The 25336-nt window shown below is 35.8% G+C and overlaps 2 protein-coding genes across 6 annotated transcripts in view; both read right to left on the minus strand.

Annotated features, from left to right (window-relative positions):
* Nucleotides 1-565: 565 nt before the first annotated feature.
* Nucleotides 566-11942, minus strand: LOC139966356 (peroxisomal trans-2-enoyl-CoA reductase-like). Of its 2 annotated transcripts, none has more exons than XM_071969276.1 (8): nucleotides 11669-11942; nucleotides 9641-9774; nucleotides 8590-8755; nucleotides 7549-7630; nucleotides 5723-5819; nucleotides 3828-3932; nucleotides 2750-2864; nucleotides 566-1348 (listed from the first exon to the last, which is right to left on the minus strand). In XM_071969276.1, exons 1-8 carry the CDS (start codon nucleotides 11796-11798, stop codon nucleotides 1266-1268), a joined length of 912 nt encoding a protein of 303 aa, XP_071825377.1. In that variant the 5' UTR covers nucleotides 11799-11942; the 3' UTR covers nucleotides 566-1265. The 2 variants fall into 2 exon arrangements, with proteins under 2 accessions (XP_071825377.1, XP_071825376.1); XM_071969275.1 differs by lacking the exon at nucleotides 7549-7630 and adding an exon at nucleotides 7685-7766 and having other exon boundaries at nucleotides 11669-11938.
* A 1239-nt stretch (nucleotides 11943-13181) lies between these two features.
* LOC139966354 (uncharacterized) overlaps nucleotides 13182-25336 on the minus strand; it is a 129882-nt gene continuing 117727 nt past the window's right edge. For all 4 annotated transcript variants that reach the window (XM_071969272.1, XM_071969269.1, XM_071969271.1 and 1 more), the window contains 3 exons: nucleotides 23729-23798; nucleotides 22693-22800; nucleotides 13182-20945 (listed from right to left, as the gene is read on the minus strand). In XM_071969272.1, coding sequence (XP_071825373.1) covers nucleotides 20883-20945; nucleotides 22693-22800; nucleotides 23729-23798 — 241 coding nt within the window. In that variant the 3' untranslated portion in view covers nucleotides 13182-20882. The remainder of the gene's footprint in view (nucleotides 20946-22692; nucleotides 22801-23728; nucleotides 23799-25336) is intronic.

The raw sequence follows: 25336 nt of genomic DNA on the forward strand, positions 1-25336 counted from the left end.
AGCAGGGTACTGTTGCTTCGGACTGGCACCCTCTCAGTAAAGTGTGTGCTATAAACAGATCGCCACTGACTAATGACTGGATATCTCATTTCGCAGAGCACAGGACTCAGTGGTTCAAATCCTGTTCTAGCCAAACACATCTATGCTCTTCACAAGTCTGTTTTACTTATTCCCCATCAATTTTCTGTTTTTTCTGTTTGTTTCCTTTCAAAATTAATTTTTGTTATCGTTCAATGTATATCACTGTAATAAACAAACCCTTATAAACAAAAGCTGGGCATGCCAGATTTGGTGTGCTTATTATTAATTGATCGAATATTGTATATTAATTAAACAGAAATGAGAGGCAGGCATATTCAAGGCTCTGTATTAAAATATTTATTTATAATTTGTGATTTAAGTTTGGTTCGTTGACTTTCACGGGCAGACAACTTTCCATCCGAATTTTTAAACAATTTTGACTGAATGTGCCATTGCTACAGATACTTACTGTGAAAAAATAATGTTATGATATTCTTGTGCGTTACATAATAAGGCAATTATAGTTCTTATTTCTTCATTCAATATCTTCATTCATAAATTATCACAGTACATAAAATTTACAATATATCAAGATATACTTGAAGACTTATGATCAAGGAATACCAAAAAAGCTTTGAAGTTCTTAGCAAAGCTGGGATGAGTGACAAGCTGGACAGATATATTTTGCAGTACTCCATCTTTCAGGTTTCTTTTCTTCTTAGGAGTCATTAAATGGGTCTCATATCTTCTTCTACCTATCCTCCAGGTGCGTAGCGAGGAATTTGCCAAGGGAGGGGCGAACTTGTAGGCAAATTATCAGAGCCGTAGATTGGGCATTGGAAACTATATAAGCGTAGCGCCACCATGAGTTGGCACAAATCGTACAAGAAAATTTTGGCCGAAAATGCCTCCCAGATCGCTGGAAATGGCACTTCCCAGGCCTTGCAAGTTGCATCTAAGCAGTTTCTATTTGAAATTACTAGCAATTCATAAAAACGTACAAAAAAAATATGCTCAAGGGGGGGCGGTCACCCCCTGCGCCCCCCCCCTTGGCTACGCACCTGCTATCCTCCTCTCTGTCACAGCTCTCATTCTTTTATTCACTACATCAACTGCAAAATAACATCTGCACAGTTTATGAAATGACTATAGGAGAAGTATAGGACTATTGTGCAATGTGATTGAAGATGTCTCTCATTCTAAAATTTCAGTTAGAATACAAATAAGATTTGGTATAAGACTTTTCAAAGTTTTGACTTTGGCGCAGATGAGGTGTCATCTTCGACTGGATCGTCGCTCCATTTGTACGGTGGAAGGTTCTTATGATCTGAAAAATACAAAATGCATTGTTGTCGTAGGAAAACTAAATTTAAAGAAAAAATGGAGTGTAAATTATATATAGTAAGGTTACATTATGCTGAATTTATGAAAACTGTTAACATTACTTGACGTTTACCAGAAACTTGATGGTGTTCCTTGTGTGGCATCACAGTGAAATTGTATTACAAGCTTTGAAAGTTTGCTTTGGGCACCCATTAGGTGGCAAGGTCTCTATGTCTGGTATAACTACCATGCATGGTTACATGTGAGTATGTGTTATGGTCGAGGCTCGAGAGGTATAATACAGTGTGGTACCTATAATGACACATTATATGGTTGTACCATACCAACCCAACATAAAAACAGAGTGTAGACACTCTCAGTGGTTACTTGCCTAGACAGTATATGCAGAACAAACTTTCAAATAGCTTACTTATTCTGGTATATTATATTATATATATATATATATATATATATATATATATATATATATATATATATATATATAATGTTATATCAGGGAACTGCTTCTTGGGAACTAGCACTTCAAAAATTCTTCTAAATCAGCTAATAGGTTAAGGATTATAAACATTATAAACACAAAACTGTCAACAAGCTCATTATCAGTGACCCAATTGCTTTAAAGTAGCCTATTTACTCCCTAGAAATCATAGCAGATTTGTCAAATTTGTCAGAATTGGCTAATACATGAAGACTGCCACCAGAATGGACAGAAACCTATGGCAAGTAACCAAAAACAACCTGAAGAGTACCAGCATGTGTCACACAAGTGTTTTTTAGAAAAGTGAAAGCCAAACAATCATGAAACTTAATGTGCACTATGCAGTCACATTTTTCATGTTAGCCTACTGATATTAGCTCAAAGATTAAGTGTTTGTGTTCAATGGAAAGAATGAAAGATATATAGCCAAGTTATTCTTTCTAGGCATTTCTTATTGTACATATTAATTGTTATATGGCCATTAAAACAAAGGACAGTATTTGTAACTCATCTAATGTCACACAAGTGAATTTCAGAGACAATCTTATATTTTAAGCAGACTGTGCCATAATAGATATCAAAATGGTGCCATTTTTAGCGAAGATACTACTACTACTAGGAAAATTGTCAATTTTTCATCATCATTTTGTCAAAATACGTAATATATGGTTGTGCATTTTGTTTAGACATTTTGAAAGCAAATTATGGAAGAATTTGAGAAATTTATGAGGCGATGCCAGTACAAAGTCTCCTTTCATAATTTGACCCACAATGCTCCATTTAGTCTAGTTTTGATCCAAAGGTGCAAAACTTTGCAAGGAATTTTGTAAAGCAAGCAGCTTTAACTATTGGAATATTCCTTTAAGGTATTTGGAGGATACTTAAATAGCAGATTAGGGGACTGACCTGAGATGTAGAAGTTTGGATGCATGTATAAACTTGAGGCAGCATCAATTCTTAGCGTGATACCACTGATGAATGAAGCGGCAGGTGAAAGGAGGAAGCAAACAGGGCCAGATATCTGAGGAGTTGAAATTAAGCAGAATATTAATTAATATTAAAATTACTTGTTAATTTTACAACCAAATCACAAAACATGAGCAAACATTCAAAACAACTTCAAAGCAATCAAGAAAGACTTTGGGAATAATTGGTGTCAGTTGAAATACTGGGCCAAAATATATATATTGAACATTTAATTTGTATTTATGTATTTATACATATATATATATATATATATATATATATATACATATATATATATACATATATATATATATATATATATATATATATATATACATATATTTTTCTTTTCTTTCTTCAGGGAGTCTTCCACATTGTTAAGCTTTTAGGCTTTATGGAACACTTCCCTCCACTTTGTACTTTTGTGGCAAAACAAAATATATATATAAACTTGTCTGTGATGTTTTTAAGCTACAGCAGCAATAATCCAACAGTTACATTACATTTGCAGGCCTGCAAACGGTGATACTTGTCAACAATAGTTAGTAATTATGAAGAGGTTGATAATTTTACAATAAATTCTTTACATCTTCTCTTTGGTAAGATATTTTGAAATTATCTGTAAACCATATCTCACAATATCACCACTTCACACGTTTAACTTGGCACCATTTTGTAAGTAATGTGTGGATGGGCTGCTACATATAGACTTTAGACATTATGTACATAAGCTTGCAGTAATGTCAGATGTTAGTTGCATCATATCATATCATAGGGAGGGGTATAAGGTGAGGAGAATGTAACTTCTGTGAACACACAGGTACAAAACCCCTGAGTTTAACTTCTACAGAAATACCTACATTCTGTCAGATTGTCTTGTTGTTGTTTTTAACACTACTGCTATATCAGTCTAACATTCCATACAATTAGTCACTACTTCACATATATCATGAAATAAATCTTAACATTCTGGGTAAGTAGATATCAATAAGGTGTGAACTAAAAAGCTAGCTTTTACCTCCTGCGTCTCTCCTAGTCTCTTAGCTGGAATTTGCTCCACCGCTTGACCAAACACATCAAGATCTCCATAGTTGGCGGCAGCTGTCTCAGAATACACTGTACCCTTGAAAATTGAATTTAATCAAATAAAAACAGTGAAACAAAAACATAATGTAGTGGATTGTAAAAGTATGATGATAAATGCAATAGAGGAAGGACATTCCACATACAAATATTTGGTGAATTATCTACTTTTGTTAATACTTACATCTACATTTTATTCTTACATCTACATCTTATTCGTTGTTTTATTCACATGACTGTGCCCATTTTGATGTATATTTATATTTTTATGTTCTTTATTGTGGTTTATAACCCTGTCTAATATAATTTTTTACTTTTATTGCTGTTGTTATTACTTTTGGTAATTTTATATTCCAGGTATTGGTTCTTTTGTACAGTGCTCTTGAGCATGTTTTATTTCATGATAACAGCACTTTAATATATGGTATATTTATTATATATTATAATTATTACATACAACATAGCTACTTTGTAACACTAACATCCTTTAATGCAATAACGAATTTGATAGCTGCCTAAAGGTAGGATGTAAAACATGTGGCTTTGCACCAATTCAGAAAGAACATTTAATCATTACAATTATGATAGACTTACAAATCAAAGTGTATTACGAGTTTAACATAACATGCCCACTTTATGGTCAGGATTTTTGTGTTTCTTTCTTATTTGTTCTCTATTACAGCCAATACTTTATCTATACAATGTCATTGTAGACCTACATTTACCCTGATGCAATACTGTGTCCACTTTAAGAACCTGGGTCTTTATGTTCACTACACCATAAATTAAATTATCCTTACAGTAATGCCAGACGTAAATTTACTTGGATGCCCACTCTTAAAGGGTGAAGACTCGCCCACAAAGAAACGTCTCATTCCGGTAATCTGACCTAGTTTCGAATGAGGTGTAACAGAAGTGTTAGACACCACCATCTATCCCAGAAAATACACACACAGCTTGCTACCGTCGGTAATTAGACACTAGTGTACAGTCAATACATACAGCTACGGTCAATACCCACAACACAGTGTACATAGCAGCGATGGACATCAGGTCTAGATAAAAGATAACAAGGTATCACGTTGCATTACTGTTTGCATTTTGTAGCGACAAGAAGAAAACTTCACTTGCAAGCAACGGAAAGTTAACTTTTCAGAGCCCAGCATGCAGTTTGGGGCAAGTCTTCAATGCTTTTAAAGCCATATTTTTAATTGTTCTCCACATCTGACATTAAGTTTTCCATACAATGTTGTTATATATACTTACAGATGCAGCTGCATTTACCCTGATGCCATGATAAGACCACGGTCTTTGTTTATGTTCTCTTCACACAGGGATTAATTTATCCATATAGCATTGCAACATGCTATGCAGAGCTGGCATATTATTATACCAGTGCAAAGATATTTAGCAGTGTTTAGATATAGGAACCATTATAAGGGACAAAGTTCAGATCCTTTGAAACTGCTACACAAAATTACAACGATAAGTTATTCCCAGACACCAGACATTAACTTATCTTTACAATGACGATGGACTTACAGGTGCGACTGCATTCACTCTAATGCCATGGTCTTTGTTATGTTCTCTACACAGGATATTAAAGGGTGTGAAGACTCACGCAAAAAGAAACGATACAGCGATGGACATCTCAGGTCCAGCTAAAGATAACAATTAAGGTATCACGTTTCATTACTGTCTGCATTTTGTAGCGACACGAACAAAACGTCACTTGCAAGCAACAGAAAGTTAACTTTTCAGATGGCAGCACGCGGTTTTGGGCGAGTCTTCAATGCCTTTAAGTTATCTTTACAAGGACGATGGACTTACAGGTGCGACTGCATTCACCCTGATGCCATACTGTGCCCACTCTAATGCCATGGTCTTTGTTATGTTCTCTACACCAGCTCTGGCAGCTCCCGAGTGACTGTTGGAAGAAATGAAACCAAATCAGACTCTCCCCTCTAAAATGGGTATCAAAAAGGACATATTAGGATAAAGTCATCCATACCAGAAGCATAACATCGCGTGCAAGGAATATAATAATGATATGAATATATCACATATGAGTACCTACGGGTAACACAAAACGAAAAGAAAATTGACTTTATAAAAACAAAGGTGGGTGTTAAGTATAAAAAGACAAATTCAATGGTCTTTAGGTATATCTTTCTTCTTTCTTTCTTCTCTCCATCCCTTTTCTACTAATCCCCTACTAATCTGCATACCTTGTCTACTAATCCCCCATCTGTTACTGTTACTTGTCATTTAGCCTTTGAAGAAGATCCTGCTAGGATCGAAATGTCAGGCCAACTTATTTTTACACATTCTCTTACACAGGCTCTCTAGTGGATAAGCAGTTTGCTAACAGTTTTATTTTATTTTGACCTACACTTTGTCTTTAGGTCTAGTTAGCTTTGGCTGGGACAAAGCTGATGTTGATTTGTTAAAGATGGTTTACAACTCTGATATCAGTCCAGGTTATAATTCAATGACACTTAATTTGTACCTTTCAAGAAAAAAGCAGTTTCATTAGTTAAAGTGACTGTACACTCTATTTAGTCTAGTTCACTGACAATTAAGTCAGTTCCTTAGCAACACAAAACTTGATGGAGAGACATAAGACTTGCAGGCATCAAAAATGACATGTTTTGAAGTGTATTACAAATTTGTTGGAGAAAAAATGGTGTTGAATGTCAGCTGTATATATAAGGAACTTATAAGAATATGTTTTGAATGGTTTATTAGAATCCATAAAGCTATGAATTAACATAAACATTTAGGGGTTGCACTGATGTCACCATCAATTAAGACCTTTAATAAGGAGTTTTTCAGAGATTAAGCATACTTGAATGCTCAATGTCTCATAAAATGGAACAGCTATAGAAAGATCACTAGCACTCCAATATTTATTTTTGCTAGTACTATAACACATCAAGACCAAACTGCTGCCAAAAGGCAGCCTTGAATGCTGAATAAAGATGAGAATGATCCTTTTTAATCCCTTTGTTTACAACACAAAACTGCTTTAAATAATGTAACCTTGGTTCCCTCGGTCTTTGAACATGTTCGTTTTTAAACTTAATATACAGTAAAATCACAGAAGACTAAATCAGATAAAATATGACAGGTATGTAGATGAAATAGTTGCCATGGCAATACAATTTAATGATATGTAATTAATAAAAACAGCTAAGCTCCTGTCGCTACCTACAGAGATCAACCAGAGGTCAGCAACACATTGAATGTTCCATCTCACCCAGTTCCTACCCATCGGACACTAATAACAAACCACATTGGATGTTATGTTAATTTTACACTTCAGCAAATGACAGCATACAACTTTAGCATCTCTTCGTCATATTTTTGGTCGCAGTACGTTCTGCATTTTGAGTTGTATTGCTTTTTCAAGTTCAGATATTTCACATGTTAAAGGTCTTTCTTAAATTTTCAAATCACACTTGACCAGTGGTGTTAATAGAAGGGACCTCACAGTGTAATTGATTGCAGCACTTTTGCACAACAACCATCGAAGCAATTGAACTCTGCATTCATACACATAGACGATCAAGATGTTGGTGGGAATCATGAAGCTGTGATAAGCTGCAAAGCAAGCAAGGGCAATTTAATAAATCTTGCTATAAGCTTGTACTCACCCCATGAAGGGCATTCCCCTAATATTATCCACCACAATATTCAATATAACACCACCATGCTTACCCATCCAGGCTTTGAACACTATGAGAGAAATGAAAACAAAATTAAATGAAAAATATTGTAATAATACTTTACCCCATGATTGGCATCCCGCGAAAATTATCAGCTATAATGTTGACGATAGCACCACGATTCTTCTCCATCCAGGTTCTGTAGGCTATATATTGAGGAGAAGATATCCTTATTTTGACTTCCACACCCCCTACCTTAAGCAGGCTACCCCCACCCCCCCCCCCCTGCATTGAGTTGGCATGTGACCGAGGCCCGTAATAAATTGCACATCATCATGTACTTTGCTATCCTTACTACTATTCATGTAAGAGTGAGACATTTGGTAACTACTGTACTACTGAGGGTGCCCCTGTACTTTGTGATTTTATTAGCTGATTAATCTACTACAGTGAAATTTGTTTCAAGAAGAAAATTAATCAAATGAATTATTATTTCACTTGGAAACCCTTTGACCGTGACGTTTAATTTCCCTCGTTGCTGTTTTGATTTTTGTGTGCTGCAGTCACATCACCTCTTCAGGTTACATCTCATCTTTGGAAATAAGAAACTTGGCACTTTCATTGGAAGCAAATATTCTTTGAAGCTCATCATATATATATGAAGTACAGACCCCAGCATAAGCAATGACAGTGTGAATCTCACTACAGACAACAAAGGCCTTCTGTAACTATATGACAAATGGTATGAACATGCAGATGAAATGATTCAGAGAATTCAGAGAAAGAAAGCAACTATACAAAAAATTACAATTAACAACAAAAAAATTCTGCTTGTTTCTCAGTATTTTCTATTCAAAATTGAAACATTTTGAAAACTCTCATCTGCATGTGACTGACAGACATGTCTTCAACAATGTTTTCAAGTGTGTCACCTTGCAAACAAACTTATGTCAGCTATTAACAAACAGCGATACTGGTCAGTAACAGGATTTAAACATTTTTGAGACATATTTTTAAATGGTCACAAACCTTCCCTACTACACAGGTAGGTTCCTGTCAAGTTTGTTTCGATCACTGCATTCCACCCTTTGAGAGTAATATCTTCAATGTGAGCAGGAAATTGACCTCCACCATTATTCACCAAATAGTCTATCCGGCCATACTTTTCGATGGTGTAATCCATTAACGACTTAACCTGCGTGACAAAGAGAAAAGGAAATATATGGTCAAATAGAAATAAGTAAGAATAAGAATTGTTACAACTAAGGTGGCCAGATGTCTGGTATTAGGCGGGACAGTCCAGCAATTCATTGCACTGTACTCCATCCGACATGACCTCTCCCCCCACCCCACCCAAAAAAATGTTTATCCAGCATTAAAGGTTTTGAAGCCAAAGTTTAACAATCAATATTTGATAAAATATGAAATCCTACAGCTTGTGCATTTCTTAAACCTCTAGCTGTCCATGTGCTCACCAAGTTAGGACAAAATGCATCAAATTTCATGTTGTAATTTCCCCCTCATGGGATACCTTCTCTCTGTGATATTCGAGTGGGGTGAGGGGGAAGGGGGTGGGGGGACAGGTCGGTTTCAGTAACTCAGCTGCTGGAGCTTTTGAGAATAAAGCCTATAGATATTCATTTTGGCATTTAATAATCTTTAACAAAATCTGGCTTAGAATGTGATGCTTTGACTCATAATTTCTCATGCCTGGATGAAAGGAAAACCTGTTCCCTTGTTGGATGTTCTTACACTATAGCTGTAAAATTATATCTACATACATATATTCCTATTATAAAAGGGGGGGGGGTTACATAAAATCTGACTTAGACTGTCTGTACAGATTCTTCATTGACTCCCACCACCACCACCCCCCACCCACCACCCCCCCCCCCAATCTTGGACAACTTGTCTAGTGTCTAACATACTAAATGCCAATGTATTCTGCTAAGCTTAATGTCTTTGTTACATTGTATATAAGATAAATCTGACTAAGACTGTGTGTATAACTGCTTTAATATCTCTTCCCTAGTTGTACAACCTGTCTTCCCTTTCTGACATATCTCTTATATACATGTACCTCTTCCTCCTTTCTGATGTTACATTGCATATAAGATAAATCTGACTTTGAATGTCTGTACGGATTCTGCTTCATCTCCTCTCCTGACTTGGACAACCTGTCTATCTTTCTGGAAGCTATAACAACCTTACAACCTGAAACAAAAAAAGAACCAAAAAAATCAGCATCTGAGTAAAAGTAATGACAGACTGTACTTTGCAGTATTATAAGTCTAGCTGGGTTACATATGGCAGGCTACAGCTTAAAGAAAGTACAAAGTTAGATTAGGAACATGTCCTGTTAATTTATTTACAGTGTTTATTTCTATTAGATTGAGCCATGTTTGTCACCTGTGTTTTTCACTGGTAGTTGACAAACTATTCAGCAGATGCCTCATGTTTGAATGTAAGTCTGTTGGAATTGAAATATCCATAAAATGGACTCAGATACTAAGGATACATGTGCAGTTTGCCCAGTATGTTAATGGCCCTGGTTTTCAGGGAATAACTTATGCACCATCACATAGCAAATTACTAGATTTATTTAATTGCAATGTGGAAAGATGTGTATGATGATGTGTAACTGTTCTTGTACACAGGAACCATGTAGTATTTTATAAGAGGCAACTTTCAGATCCCAGGAAACAAAAGTATTTCCCTGGAGATGAAAGTAAGGGTTTTGAGCAGTGTGTGTAGGCAATTATATACTTCTGTGATAGGCTATAGTTACAGTAGTTCATATGTACTCCAGGTATGAACATGTTAAAAAATAGGTACAGTACAGTAATGATGTTTATTCAAGTTCACTTACTCACTGTGAAAATTGCTTTCACTGCTCTTAGAACATTTCTTCATATTATCTCTGTATGATGTTTTTATGAACAGCATTAGGCTGTAAAATGTCTAATTGTCTATATGATAGCCTGAAGAGACCTCTGTATCACATGTCAATAGATGAGAAGGAACAGGGAAGGAGGGCATGCAACATGTACAATATTTCCTATTGGTTATAAAAACCATTGTGACTTAATAAAAAGCTTACCTCTTGCATAAATGTCACTGCGGTTGACTAATTTTAGTTTTTGATTGTTTAAACTGAACATTTTAGCAGATGTGCATTAAAGTTAGAGCATAATGAACTTATAACCTGCCTAACCTCTGGGTACAACTATACAGACTCAGTTTGCCTTTGCTCTGTAACCAATGCGACTGAACCTCCACACCAGGATAGTGTGTACTTATCAACATTTGATCCCCTACTGCAACAGGGCCTCCACACCCAGGTGGCAGCTCAGTGGACTTAAACATTTGTAAGTAATAAACTCCATAAATCCAGGGAACATTAAACTATCAACATAGGTTTGATTCCTCACTGCAACTGTCCCTACAAATCAAAATGTAGGCTCAGTAGACCTAAAATTTTCTGAAAACACCGACATTATGTTGTGTCGTTCTCAAAATACTGAGTTTAAGCTTTGAGCGGCAGTAAAATTGTATCCAAGTCTCCGCAATGGAATATACTGGACTTATACCTGCCATTCTTCTCATAACTATTGAAGATGATATCTTTAGAAACATATTTTCACAACTAGCACATTGATTGAGATATGTTCCAGTCCTGTCCAAACTCATTGAAGATCTGTATACAGTTTAGATCAAGCTTATTACAACCCAGAGCTGTATACAGAGATACCCCTCTGCAAGGACCCAGAGCCATATATTGAGTCGGCTGTTATTTAGAACCAATATGACAGAACCCTCTGAAGATATGCTGATGTATGGCTGTTGTGTAATTTGGGCTATTTGCTTGACAAATCCGTGGCAGTGGAACTACTAACCGAGTGAAATGTCGACCAATTTAGGAACGGACACTTTATATGTCTATTAACATAACAGCGTAACCTCGTTGCTACCTCTAGTATAACTATAATACTACAATAGTAACGTGAGACGAGTGGCCTAAGTTAGGTACTGTACAACTATGTTTACTGTGCACTAGGTATACAAATATAAGTTAAGGATCTGTTGAGCGTGTGCAGTAAATACGTACCCAAATACAAGAGCTCTTGTGTTATTGCTTTTCCAATACCAGTTCCACCACCGGTCACGATAGCTACTTTATCTACAAATAAACCCTTCCTCAAGACACTAGATACTCGAGAAGTTACTGTAGCAGACATTTTCGGTTCTATAATTTTACTAAGTACAAGTTCGAATGCCACAGAAACACTAAATTCACCCTTGAAAATGTCATTCTTGTAAACGATCAAGACGGCGTGTAGAAGTCAGGTGACATCAGGTGCAGAGCACCAACCAATGGACTGGCAATATCATTCATCGAGGGGCGTACAACTTCCAGTGAGCGACGTTCCTCTCGCCACTAACATTGTTCTCTCAAAAAAGTGCTGGTGAGATTAACAATCTTTTCAACCTGGTAATGGGGTGCTAGAATGTTGCTGCCAAAGTGACACTAGTCCTCTGAGACAGGCTGCCTCAAATGAGCTGGATCATCAAAAACGTCACCTCTTGTACCCCCACCCTGTACGCCGACATACATGACCATGCACCACCTTAAAAGCTTCGAAACAATTACAGTGGTAGACATTTTCGGTGCGAGGGTCTGGCTGAACAATTTTCAGTAGTTTCGTCTGGTTAATCAATGAGCTGATCTAGCTCAAGCTTCTTTTTTCCTGCCAGTGGAGGAGGGGCCCAGTGAAGGGCAGAGGGGTCGGAAGGGAATTTGTTTGGCAGACCATCCCACCACCAATATGTCTGGCATCCCTGTTCAAAAGACTGAGCAAATGGTGGTCATTCAGTACAGGGTGGTTTCAATATGTTACATTTTGTGATGATCGAACTCATGTATTTGTTTTTTTTTGGGGGGGGGGGTGTGGGTGAGCACATTCTATGACCCCATTACCACAAACCCAAACAAGGGGATCTAGGCAGACACTTTGTTTTATAGGGATCTCTGACAGACACTGTGGTTCATTTAGGTTACCTTACCAGCTCAGTTACATGCGAAAAGGGTAGGGGTCTACTCCTAATCACCATTGTCAGTTCAGGGTAACACATTTACTTGGGGGAGGGATGTGATGGGGATCCGGGCAAGCAGTAGAGCAATATAGGTTCAGTAAATATACATTTATTTCAAATATTCATTCAAAGATTGATTTATTTCAGGGTGTTGGTGTTATATTGCTACACCTCATCCATTTTAATGCCTCGACTTCGTTGTACACTCGCAACTGAACTGTGTTACCGGTGGATCGCTGCCCACATACTATTGCAAGAACAGATACAAATGAGAGCACCATTCTCAGCATTCATTGTGACATTAGACAACGCTGCATAGGTACGGTGAGGTTGATATATGGGGCCCAACATCAGTGGGGTGTGGTGATGGCCATGAATTTAATTTTATTGCTACATGTGCTCATCATGAATTTGTTAGATATTTTATGATGAAAGAAGGCATGGTCACATGGTACCCTTCCATGCATGCATTGTGAGCCAAAACTCATAGGACAAATTTGTGAAAGAAAATACAAAACAAACACAAATCACTTTTTTTTCATTTATTTCTTGGGAATAAAAAGAAAGTCAAACTTACATATCCCAAAGACCACTGACCTTGTAATATTCTACATTCTCGTCTTTTATAGCAAATACTGTAAAGTCCAAAATTTACAAATACCTATTATTTTTTTTCTCTGCTAGAAAATAAGCACCACCTTTTTTTGTTTCTCGTAACACTTCTACGTACTCATACGATGACAATGAACTCTATCTCATAATAGATGTTATTAACTACAAACATCCAGAAAAAAAATTAATCATGATAATAATAGTAATAATTATAACACCACTTTTTTTTAAACAAAATAATGAAAATACACAGTTAACTCTGTTCACGGATGGTCTAAGACTTATGTACCCCTGTATACGAATAATTAAGAAATTTAAACATCCACAAATATGCAATGACTACTAATACCAAGCGAATATAAATGATTTACTTTTGGATGAATCACATCACTTTGGTTCACAGCCTGAATCATGATTTCACGTGAAATATATATCAAAAAAGTTTTCTTTTTAAAGAGTATGTACACAAATTAATATGTGAAGCTTCTTCTTTTTTTTTTGTGGTTTTTCAGAGTGCGAGGCATTCATTGCAAAATATCTTCAGAAGTACAAAGAATATATATAGAAAGGCCATATGAGAATTACAAAGAAACCTTTCCAGGATTTGAGATTGAACAATCAAGTAAAATAGAGGCATTTAATGAGCGCATTCATTTTTGGCTAGAATCTTGATTGATAATTGTGAAAAGAGATGCAGTAAGAACTGATGAAGGGGGGGGGGGGGGGGTTTGAGGGGGAAAGGGAAGAGCAGGCACAAGAGGTGAGCAGGAGGCAGACATTATACAAATGCCTGTATTTGTTAAACAAAATTAGACATTGAACCTGTGACTTTGTTGCTTCAGTATCCTTATGACTACAGATTCAATTAAGTAGTCGAGAATTGGGAGCAGAAATGATTATTTGTGATAGTCAACAATTGCATTTTTCAAGCATGGTGGAATAAGCAAGAAAAAGAAAGCTTTAGGTGCAAAGAAGCAATGTACAAGGACCAGCCTTGACATATCCTATCTGATACTTCCAAAGTCTCTGACAGCCCCCCCCCCACCTCCCCCTCCTCCCACAACTCTAGGAAAGAATCAAATGTCGTTTCCCTGTCTAAAGTTTGATAGAATTGAAGGACAGCCTGACAAAATAATACTTTTTAAATTTTAATGAATGTCTCTACATTTTCGGGACAATTTAAAAAATAAAGCAACATTCTCTATCTCTCTCTCTCTGGCTAAGCAATCAACTTAATTGGTTAAAGAATACAATTTTGGTCTATGACTGGACACACTTAACTGTGTCCATGGTAGGTTTTTAGTGCAGTGTGCTTTGATATGAAAGGAGTCAGTTTTTGTAAACATATAGCTCTGCAAGTTATATCTCTGTGCTTATTAACAAATTTATGATTTCACAAACACAAGAACTGCAAAAGAAAATTACCAGATAAAGGACGGGTTAGCTGTGGGTCATTTTTTTTCTTGTACAAAAGAAAATTTTAAAATGTTCAATTTGCAATAACTGCTTTAATAATCTTCCTTGTCATGTCACAAGCACACTTTAAACTAAACAAAGAAAATGTTGCCAAGTTGTCGTACTAAGTGGAAATTTTGCAGAATAACGATTCCATTTTCAAAGCAACACTGGCTCTGGGTTACTTTTGTCAACAGGCTGAGCTAAGAGAACGTATATTGGACGATTATTCTACCAATCAGCCTGCATACACTATTAAAACCAGCATATATTTTCATACTTATATATATTGATATGCTCTTAAAATCCTTGTTTATCTTACCGCACGTAAACCCCGCTGCACAAACAAAAGCCAGTTTGATTTATTACAAAGATGAAACTACAGACATACTACATTTGAGACAAATGTTAAACTTCAGTATAATACTAACAAAAAGTAACACAATTTCTAATTCTACAATACAGACTTAAAGTTTTGGTAAACATGATCTTTAATAATGAACCTACAAATAAAACCACATCAATTTTGAAAAACCATGGATATGTCAACGATACCATGATGAATATAATAGAAAGTAGATAATTAACATCTGGTAAAGGTCAGATATATTTTATTCTTTAGAAAATAAAAATAACTATCAAGGCCCCATAGAATCTTTTCTTTCTTTTTTGCTTTTTTTTTCTGTATAAATTTCACACAATATTTTCTATGACGAAATCAATGGCTCTTACAAAACACCAAATTTTTTACCAGTTTTGATTTTTTAGGCAATTTTGTGTCATAATTTGGACTCTAAATTGAGATGCACTGATTCTTGACTTTTGCAGGAATTTCTGATTTCTTTTCTGTTTTTTTTACAATTTTGTTGATAATTTAATATGCTAACCATTGTTCTAAAATTCTTGTCCTAAAATCAAACAAAAAGATAGACAAGGCCTAAATGCAAACTTTGAATTACTACTAAAAAGTGTTGAACAATTTTACATATCTTGAATAATTTTAAGTCTCAGAACAACTGTCAACATTCTTTTCATGTAAATCATGATCATTAATAATAAAATCGATGTCTATAACCTGCTTAGAATGTTTCCAGCCATAGACGCTGTAGACATTCTAAAAATTAATCATCTTTTGCATTAATAACATGCATCGCACTTGCACCGTCTTTTCTTGCATTCAAAGTGAAGTTATAAAATATTCATCGTCACTGAGGTATTCTTCCCTTTTTTTTGTGTTCTTGTGGTTGTCTTTCCCGATCCATAAGTCATATAAATCCTGCAATTTCCGGACGTAATTGTCGAGTATGCCACAAAACATTTCAAGTACACATTCTTCTTGCCTGACTTCTCTTGGAAAGAAAGTTGTGAGTGATCTATACTGCATCGATGCAATTGTGAGACTGCATCATTAATTCACCGCAAACAAAAGCCACCATAAATATTCATGAACCAATAACGCTTGTTCTAAGACATATCTTAAGATGCTTATAAATATTCATGACTTTTCTCTCCTACTCCTTATTGAGTCTTACTCCTTGTTTGAAATCAAATGAATACCAGGTACATACTGCATGGAATGAAAATAACTCATAACTCCACAAGTTTTCCATGAGATAAATGCTATCTAGCCATATCTTGGTCATTTGCTTGCTACAACAAAGCAAGGTTATTTACTGCTATCTGATTGGAGGAGTGGTGGGCGTCTGGGTTTAAAAACCTCCTGAACCTCCTTCAGTGATCATGTGTCACCAAACCGCTCTTTCAACACTATCCCAGAAATTTATTCAATAGACTGTCCAACAGCATCAGTTGACCCAAGACTCTATGCATTTTCTTAGCTTCAAATTTGCATGAGAACTTTCTTGTACATATTAAATGACATAGCAAGATGGTGAAGTATGCAAAACATCCCTATCAGACTAGAAGCTAAGCCTCTTCATTCAGGAATTATTATCAATTAATATTGAACTATTCTGTATAAACCATGTGACTGGTATTTCTTGATACACAAAAAAAAGAGAAAAAAAAAGGCCAGTTGTACAATTGCTTTTGTTGTACTGTTATTTACCATATCCACCCTCACTGGATAAGCATCTTGATCAGATTTTGATTATTCCACCCTGTTCTCCGTCGTTTATTGTCACTGAAGAAAATATTTGCACTGAATGTGGTTCAAAGCAAGCGTAAACCGAGGAAAATATTTATCCCGGTAATATTAGCTGTATCGCCTACAAGGCACTGTTTTTTTTTTTACATACATACTAAATGCTTGTCTACAGTATACATAAAAGGTAAATGTCTCAAATTAAAAATTTTACATCACAACATTTCGTAACATTGCATCTAGAGAATAAATGTGAGATTCTTTTCAATTGTTTTAACAATAAAACAAGTAACTACCTTTGTTACAACAATCTTCTTACAAAATGAAAAGGAAAAAAAATAAAGGAAAAAGTATCTGTACAAATTTTGACTACTTTTGAGTGGTTACCATCACGATAACAGGAATGTGGATGTATGGCCGATATATTTCAAATAACTCTTGAGCCTCAATGTCTACATAAAAAAATACAAAAACAAAAAGCACAAAATTCGTCCTCCTGTAATCCCCTCCCTGAATCGTTATAACATTCCAACAGAAACATAGTTTGAGAAGGGAGGGGGTGGGGGAGGGGGTGGGGAGGACAAATAGAAGATCGCCTTTATACACATACAGGAGCTCAAAATATTCTGAGCAGATAGTTGAAGCACACTTTTGAATGGTCCAATGAGATAGGCAAACAGACTTTACAAACGATAAAACTCTCATAAATATTCATTATGATGAAACAGTTGCTATAAGGAAACGATTAGCATACAACCGAAAGCAGGTTTTAACCTGGCTATAGGATGAAATAGGAAAATGATGATGAAACCCTACACCAAAAACTCACGGTTCTCGAGATTTATATAGCTGATCCGAGTGAAACTAAAACTAAATTAAAGTTACTGAATATTTGAAATGAAACTACCCTCAGACTGCTGATGTGAGTACCTATCACAAGCCTAACCTAAACAAGAAACTAGATGCAATGGCAACTAAGGACACAGCTTGAAAGATTTTCAAAAATATTTGGTTGCCTAGCATTCAATTGCTTCTTGTCTAGAATTGAAGGGTCACTAGAAAACCATATACAATATAACAAACCAAGGTAAAGGTCTTTTACCTTTGTCAATTTAAACGAGGGATTCCAAATAAATTCATTACAAATAGTTCCACTTGTTATCAGTGTCAGAATTAATCATTTGCAGAGAAGGAATAAACATCTCTAGTCATCAGTCAACATAGTCTTCAACTAGCAAACTTCTGCCCACCCCCCCCCCCCTGGAGTTACTTGATGACATTCTAATGGGTGAGAAACCAAACTGGTTCATGACAAAATAAAAACTTTCCAAAGTAAAAGTTTGTAGATATTAAATAATGGTGGCTGAAGACAATGAGGCACCATCCCCAAAAAAGCCCACACAGGAACATAATGATATTATCTGCATAAAATTGCTTTAATGAAGGACAACTATAGGCTCAGAATTCAATACTTATAAGCAATGAATACGAGACCAGTTTGCAGACATGGCAACCTGTATGGTATATGTTTACTATCCTTCAAAGGTCTTTATTCCCTGTCCTCCCCCTCCCATTACCTATCTGTAAATATGTTGCCCTCTAATGCTTTTTAACAGAAGTCAACCTTGAGTTACGACATCATGATCACATTTTACCCACCGCATCAAGCAATAAAGTCTACATAAAATGAACAGTATCAAACAAATTGCTCAGGATGAAACACATAGGTACAAAATTCACACAATTTTTTTTCTTTTTTATATTTTTGTGATGGACTGGTTGGTCTTTGTCAGAAAATTACAAACTCGCATGATTTAGGAATGAAAGGCACCAATATTTTTTCAGTCTTTTAAAATCATATTTCAATCACTGAGAGTAGTACACCATCCAATGAAACGACATAGAAACAGAAAAAACTAACACTTTGGGCGCAAATTCTGATAAACTGTGCCTCAGTTTTTTTTCGATAAGGCTGCATGACATTTTTCTCACATCTTTCACCAAGAGCTTCCTGAGGTGTTGAGAGTTGGTAGGGGTAAAGGCAGGGTTACAAGGTTTTACTATTATCATTCAAAAGACTTCTTTTTTCACACTCTCTGTCATCAGCAACAGGACTGTGACTCTTTGATTGCCACATTAAATCCTGCTGGATTATGGATCAAAAATGCCCTGAACTGACGAGACAAGGTTTCTGCTTTTTCACAATAATTAATTTCATGATGCTAGAATTGACATTACCTTTTGTAATAAAAGTTTAAATTTGCAAGTTTTCAAGCCTTTCATATCCAATCCAGAGCACACATCTCACACACCCCAGAATGTTGCTGGAACTCTCAGCTAGAGTGACATGAGTGACTGCAGAAGTTGTTAACAGGGGGGGTGTCAGATGGGGTCATAGAATGTTCATCTCTTGGTTTCTGCTCACCATTACAATTTACAATTGTCTGCTTCAGCAGTCAAGTAGCTAGTATACTTTTGTTAATGACAACCCAGGTGAATTTCATCTCACCATTTAACCCAAATTCGGCTTTTTTGGAAAACTTACTAGAAAATAGGCCTTAAGGAATTACAACACACTTTAAAGATGATGGTGATTTACAAACCTAGTACATAATATTTTCAAGGATTTTTCATGACACTAAAAGTGATGTAAGTCAAGGCGGATAATTTCAAAACTTGATGAGTAAGGAGAATAATCGTAAACATTAATAATCTAGTTTCAGAGAGCAACAAAACAGAAAGAAAAAAAAACAAATTTACAAAGAAAATAATATTCCTACATAGTGTTTTCTTAACAGTTGCCTACCTATTTTTTCGAGCTATTTACGCTTTCGAAGCGGACTTTTACTCAGGTACAAGGCCTCCATATTATACAAAGTGAAAGCACATTTTCGAGAAAAAAAAAACAACAAAAAACACACAAAAATCCGAGTTAAGCACTGGATAGTAAATGACTGCTTGGCTAATGATACTGCATTTGAAGTAATAATTTACTAAAAGCAATGCCCACATGAAAAAGGAACTTGATGTGATAAAAAGAAATAGTGCTTTGACTTGCTTTTTAATGTCCGCAGAAACCGAGAGACATTAAACGATCTAGAACAAATTTGAAAAATTCATGCCTATTTTTGTGATTCGCTTTCACATTGTAAAAAGTGTTGAAAATTACTTCTGGAAATTGTTTTACTTTCAGTTGCCAAAAACTGAGAGATTTTCTTGGAATTCTCATAAATTCCATCTTGTAAATTTACATCAAACAGGATGACCTTTCTTGCTGAAGAATATATGTTAATCATTCTTGACAACCTCCCCCCAACCAAAAAATATATGTTCTTAACTGGTTTCTATACCTGACACTTTGCCAGCAAACCAATTTGAAGACTTATTTCCTGACAACTGACAAGTTAACGTGACTAAGCGGCACTTAGAATAAATCAATCAATGAAATTTTATCGTTTTCTAATTTCATTAATTTCATTATCTCTACGATGCTGCTGAGTGCCGACATGAGCTTCTTGTGTTAAGTTGCCAAAACGATGAGTCATGCTAATGGACTGCCAATTTTATGAGATTTTGGTACTAATTGACATAGAAAACTTCTCCCAAAGTCAACTGCTCGATAGAGCCAGTTTCAAATCCCAAACACTTTTTTGGAGCTTATATTGACCCAAACATGACCTGATGGATTACCCTAATTGAAATTGTCGTTTGCATACAATGACCAATCAGATATAAGCAGTCATTAACTATCCATTGTAAACTACACAAAAACACCATGAAAGTAACTAGAATATTGCAAGGTTCTTTTTTTTTTCCTCATAATTTTCATAATTTTTTTTTTACTATTTTTTTTCACAAATGCTTGTACGTAGAAATTCCACAAATATTCCTCTTTCTTCTCATGTACAGGAAATGTAAGAAAATGGATGGATGTTACTTAAACATTATCAAAAAAGAAAAAAAAGTAATAGAGAGAACGATAGAGAAGGAAAAAACATATAAAGACAAAATTCTTTCTATTTTAAGCTCTGCTTGGGGAGTTTCTGGAGAGAACCTTTCACTGTAGCACCTGCATTGGTTGGATGACCTGCATACGCGGTGTCATGTCCATTCTCTTGGGCTATTGGGAGGGGAAAGAAAGAGAAAAATAGGTTGATAAGAATATTAGTTTGAAGCATGAACATGGTGGCAGCAGGTGTTATCATTAGGGTTTTTTGATTGGAACACCATTTTTGCTAATTGCACTTGAATGATCTGTACTTCTAATTAGCTCTATTCCAGATCAATCCTATTAATTGGCTACTTGGTCATAAACCAAAGTTGGTATGAAACACATATTATTTTATTAGCTCCATCAGTCATATGTAGGAGTGTAGGTGACATCCAATCAGCATTGCCACAAGACTCACAGATGTATGCCATGACGTGGAGGCCGGGACATACAGAAAACAAAAGATGGATAAGAATTGCGCCGTACACCCATTTTTGTACTGTAATTGCATCTCACAATTTGAAGTTCTGGTTGGAATGGGGCAAGGTGGAGGTTGTGTTTCCCACGTTTCAACTTGAAAGGCACTCCAATCACCCACATTCTTGCTCCCACCTTCTCCCCCCCCCCCCCACATCCTTACCCTTAATAATGTTCAATCCAATCAATTCATGACTATCAATATTGCTAACTTTGCTTTATAAAGTAATTGACAGGTTAGACACATTCTGGTCTACAGTCAGGGTTATAAATCCCCAATTGGGATCCTCCACTAGTATTTGATTTGTCCATCAGAGAAACTCAATGATTTAATTCAGCTGCTGGGGAAGAGAATCCTCTAAGTTTCCAACCAATGAAATGAGTATTCCCTCATATGATTCAAGATATAAAGGTTATTAAAGCACCCAGTTATTGCCCACTTGACTATGTACAAACGGTTGGGCTTTATTCCACAGAGAAATCCATTCTTTACCTAATGTGCATACAATTTGGAAGCTAACTGGCAATGCATGAAATAAAAAAGACTGAAGTCTTCATAGACATTAAAACAATAGAGGCACAAATAACAATTTGCCAAGAATGTAGAGCGAATGTTTAAATGTCAAATCATTAACAAGAGGCCTTCAGTTTTACCAGAATTCACAAAGGAAAGGGGTAAGATTTTTGACATTTCTTTCTAAAAAATCGTTACTAACGAGTGCCGTACCTTTAGAAACAAATAATACAGACAGGCAACATTAACCTAGTTAGTATCAAACCGAGCTGTTCAGGTATCATATCTTCTGATAGACTAGCTCTAAAAGGTTTATTATTGCAGTCTTTCATTTCAAATTTGAGAATGTGGACAATTTGACACAGATTAAGAAATAATGGAAGGAAAAGAAAGTGAATAGATTATGGACAACTTTGTCAATAGCTGGAAGCAGGTGGCAGCATCCCTTTAGCTTTAATTGATGAAAGTTTCAAGCAATAGTGAGGAGGCACAATCGTCTGTCAGATACAGTCAGATGGATCTCATTTCTGTTAAAGTGATTCAAGTCAAGCGCTCTCCATCCAGTACATATAAATCTAGTTTCTGTTTAAGTGATTCAAGTCAAGCGCTCTCCATCTAGTACATATAAATCTAACTTCTGTTGAAGTGATCCAAGCCAAGAGCTTATACATATATAGTACATATAACCCGGATTAATTTCTGTTAGGGTGCAATTGAAACAAGGGCCTCTCCAGTTTGTATCAACCATGTCACTCTTCATTTAAGGTGATAGGTCAAAACAAATCAATTAGTCCTGAGCTTTGAGGAACAATGCGAGCACCTTCCTATCTTTAGTTTGCATTGATCGGCTGACCAACCATGGCCCAATAGTTTGATGTAACATACCTCTCCCATGTTGGACTTTGCGAACTCTACTCGAAGTCCACCTCTGTCACTGGACTTCAGTTCTCTTCCTTGTAGGACAGCAAAGGCATGCATAGCAGCAGCGACATTCTACCAAGAAACAAAGGAGAAATTAAAGCTTACTGTCTATAGCAATCACATTAACTTTACAAAGATGAGAACTTCAAGCTTACTGTCTATAGCAATCACATTAACTTTACAAAGAAGAGAACTGCAAGCTTAGTGTCTATAGCAATCACACTCAATTTACAAAAGAGAGAGAGAGAGATAGAAAAATCTTTGTAAACTGCTTATCTGCTGGAAAAATCCAGTTTAGTTAGGCGAGCCTCTGACTTTTAGATTCTAGCAGGATCCTGTGAAAAGATCCTGCTAGGACTAAAAAGTCAGACCCTTTAAAGTTCTACATAAATTTACAAAGGGTAGCATCATCTTTTACATGGGCAATTTTTTTGAAGAGGTGACAGGCTTCACACTTGGATCTTGATGAAAGAAAACCAAAATTCTTTTTATAAGAATAAATAAGAAGCCAATTTCTTTTCTAATAAAACTAAAGCCAGTTTGGTCTGTGTAGCTAGATCTACTCTCAAGAAATCACAAACTCCAATTCTCTGCTAGAAGATTAGACATTAAAGCAAGAAGCAATTGCAATATTAAATGTTTAAACTTCCATTATAACTGTAGAGATTCAGAAGAATCAAAGGAAAAAATCAAGGAACCCGACTTCAATGATTTATGCAGATTTGCGAAGAACAATTCACTGCATTCCATAAAACATTAGGAGACAATGGGAGAAGGGGGAAGGGAAGAACATCTCTAAAAGGAATTAATTGATCCCCTTCATTAACTCCTTTGCCCCTTCCTTCCATCTTTGATGCTTCCAAATGTTTATCTCCAATAGAGACAAGGCTGCAACTGATAACAGGTCAATGTTTAACACAACAGTATCTAAGATGACTGGAGCGAGTGAAAGGTCAAAAGGTCAAGTGAAAGGTCAAAAGGTGAAGGTTTAAGTACTTACATGGAATTCTGCGAAACAACAGGCTGACCCTCCTTTATTATTCACCCGTAATCGAAGGAAACCAGGGAGACTGTGGGAAGGGAGACAAATCTCATTTAAGTTCATATAGTTTCAAATTCAGCAAACCCATTGCCAAACTAACAATTGGCAAGGATCCATACACATAATGGTAAAAATTCTTTCAAGATTTTCATTCCACAAAAATACAATAGAATCAACAAAGGCGGCAGCCTTTTGACGTTGGGTCTGCAAATTTTATCAAACTTAGCAAGTATGAAATCAAAGAGGAATTCCAAGACATCCTTCAAGGTTGTTGAGAGCGAATGTACTTTCAATACGATTAAAAACTGATTCATGTTACTTCATATTTTGTCCTCCAGAGATGTTACTACAGGATATAAACAAAATGCAAAAAGTAAAATGGAAATTTCCAAAACAGATTACTTGTCCATCAAATCTGATCAATTTCAATACGATGGGATTTTAGTATCAAGATAGCTTCGAAAATTACTCAAAATCTACTTTTAAAAAGAAAAGACAGGAAAAAAACGCTGAAATCAGTCTCACATAATGGAAGACCAAATAAATATTTATAGACGACAGGTAACTTGAGGAGAAATAAAATATTCAGATCAAAGTTAAGTTAGGGTTGATATTCATTATCCATGTTCTGTCTTATGTTGATTTTTTTTAAAGGGGAGGAGGATTTAGTGAAAACCACCTTCACTTGTTTAATGGAACTGATCAGGAATTTACAGAAATTTAATAGCCATCTTACATGGTAGGCATCATAGTTTGACATCAGGTCATATTAAAAACCCTCAAAAACATTTCAAAATGGAAATGGTTTCCAATTTTCTACTAAAATTTCTAAACCTGTTGTGAAAATGGAACTGAAGATAGACATATCCATGACCACTATAGTCTGAATGACTGGAGCCTGCTCATTGAGAAGCAATGAATAAAGTCTTGATAAACCTCATGTCAAGATATATGCAATAACACACACATTAATATTCGACATACTTGTCTTGTGAAGTGCTGATATTCAAAAACAACCATTTGAAGTTTTTCATCAAAAAGGCAAGTGTTTTCATTGAAAACCATATAGGAAAGTTCTTAAATCGTCTGAATTCCACATCCTTTATCCCCTGAGAGGGTTTGACAGGTAGAAATCTCTCCTCATCTCTCACTCATTCATGCCAAAAGACGCAGGACATATCACGGTTTAGTATGCATCAAACAATTTCCTCTTATGAAATGAATTGACAAATGCAGGGTCAGGATGGAGTTATGGAGCCCTTTTCGTTCAGATAACACGGTCAATCGAAGAGAGAACAAGCCATCGTAAATACCAAATGAACATGATATCAAATAAGGTGACGTTTAATCCCATCTAACTTTGTAGCGATTGAGTGGACACATGAAGTTGCATATTGCAGAGGTGACAACCCTATGTGAAATATCTGAACTATGGAAAAACAAAGAAGGCTTTAACGGAAAAAAGACGTCCATGTTTGGGTTATTTGTAGAAACATCACTGTGCATTTGATGATGGTCTTTTAGGGAAGGTGAAGATTGAGTTAGGTGTTTTAATGAGGAGGGTTA

This window comes from Apostichopus japonicus, chromosome 4 (assembly GCF_037975245.1).
Source record: "Apostichopus japonicus isolate 1M-3 chromosome 4, ASM3797524v1, whole genome shotgun sequence".
NCBI classification, from domain to species: Eukaryota; Metazoa; Echinodermata; class Holothuroidea; order Aspidochirotida; family Stichopodidae; genus Apostichopus; species Apostichopus japonicus.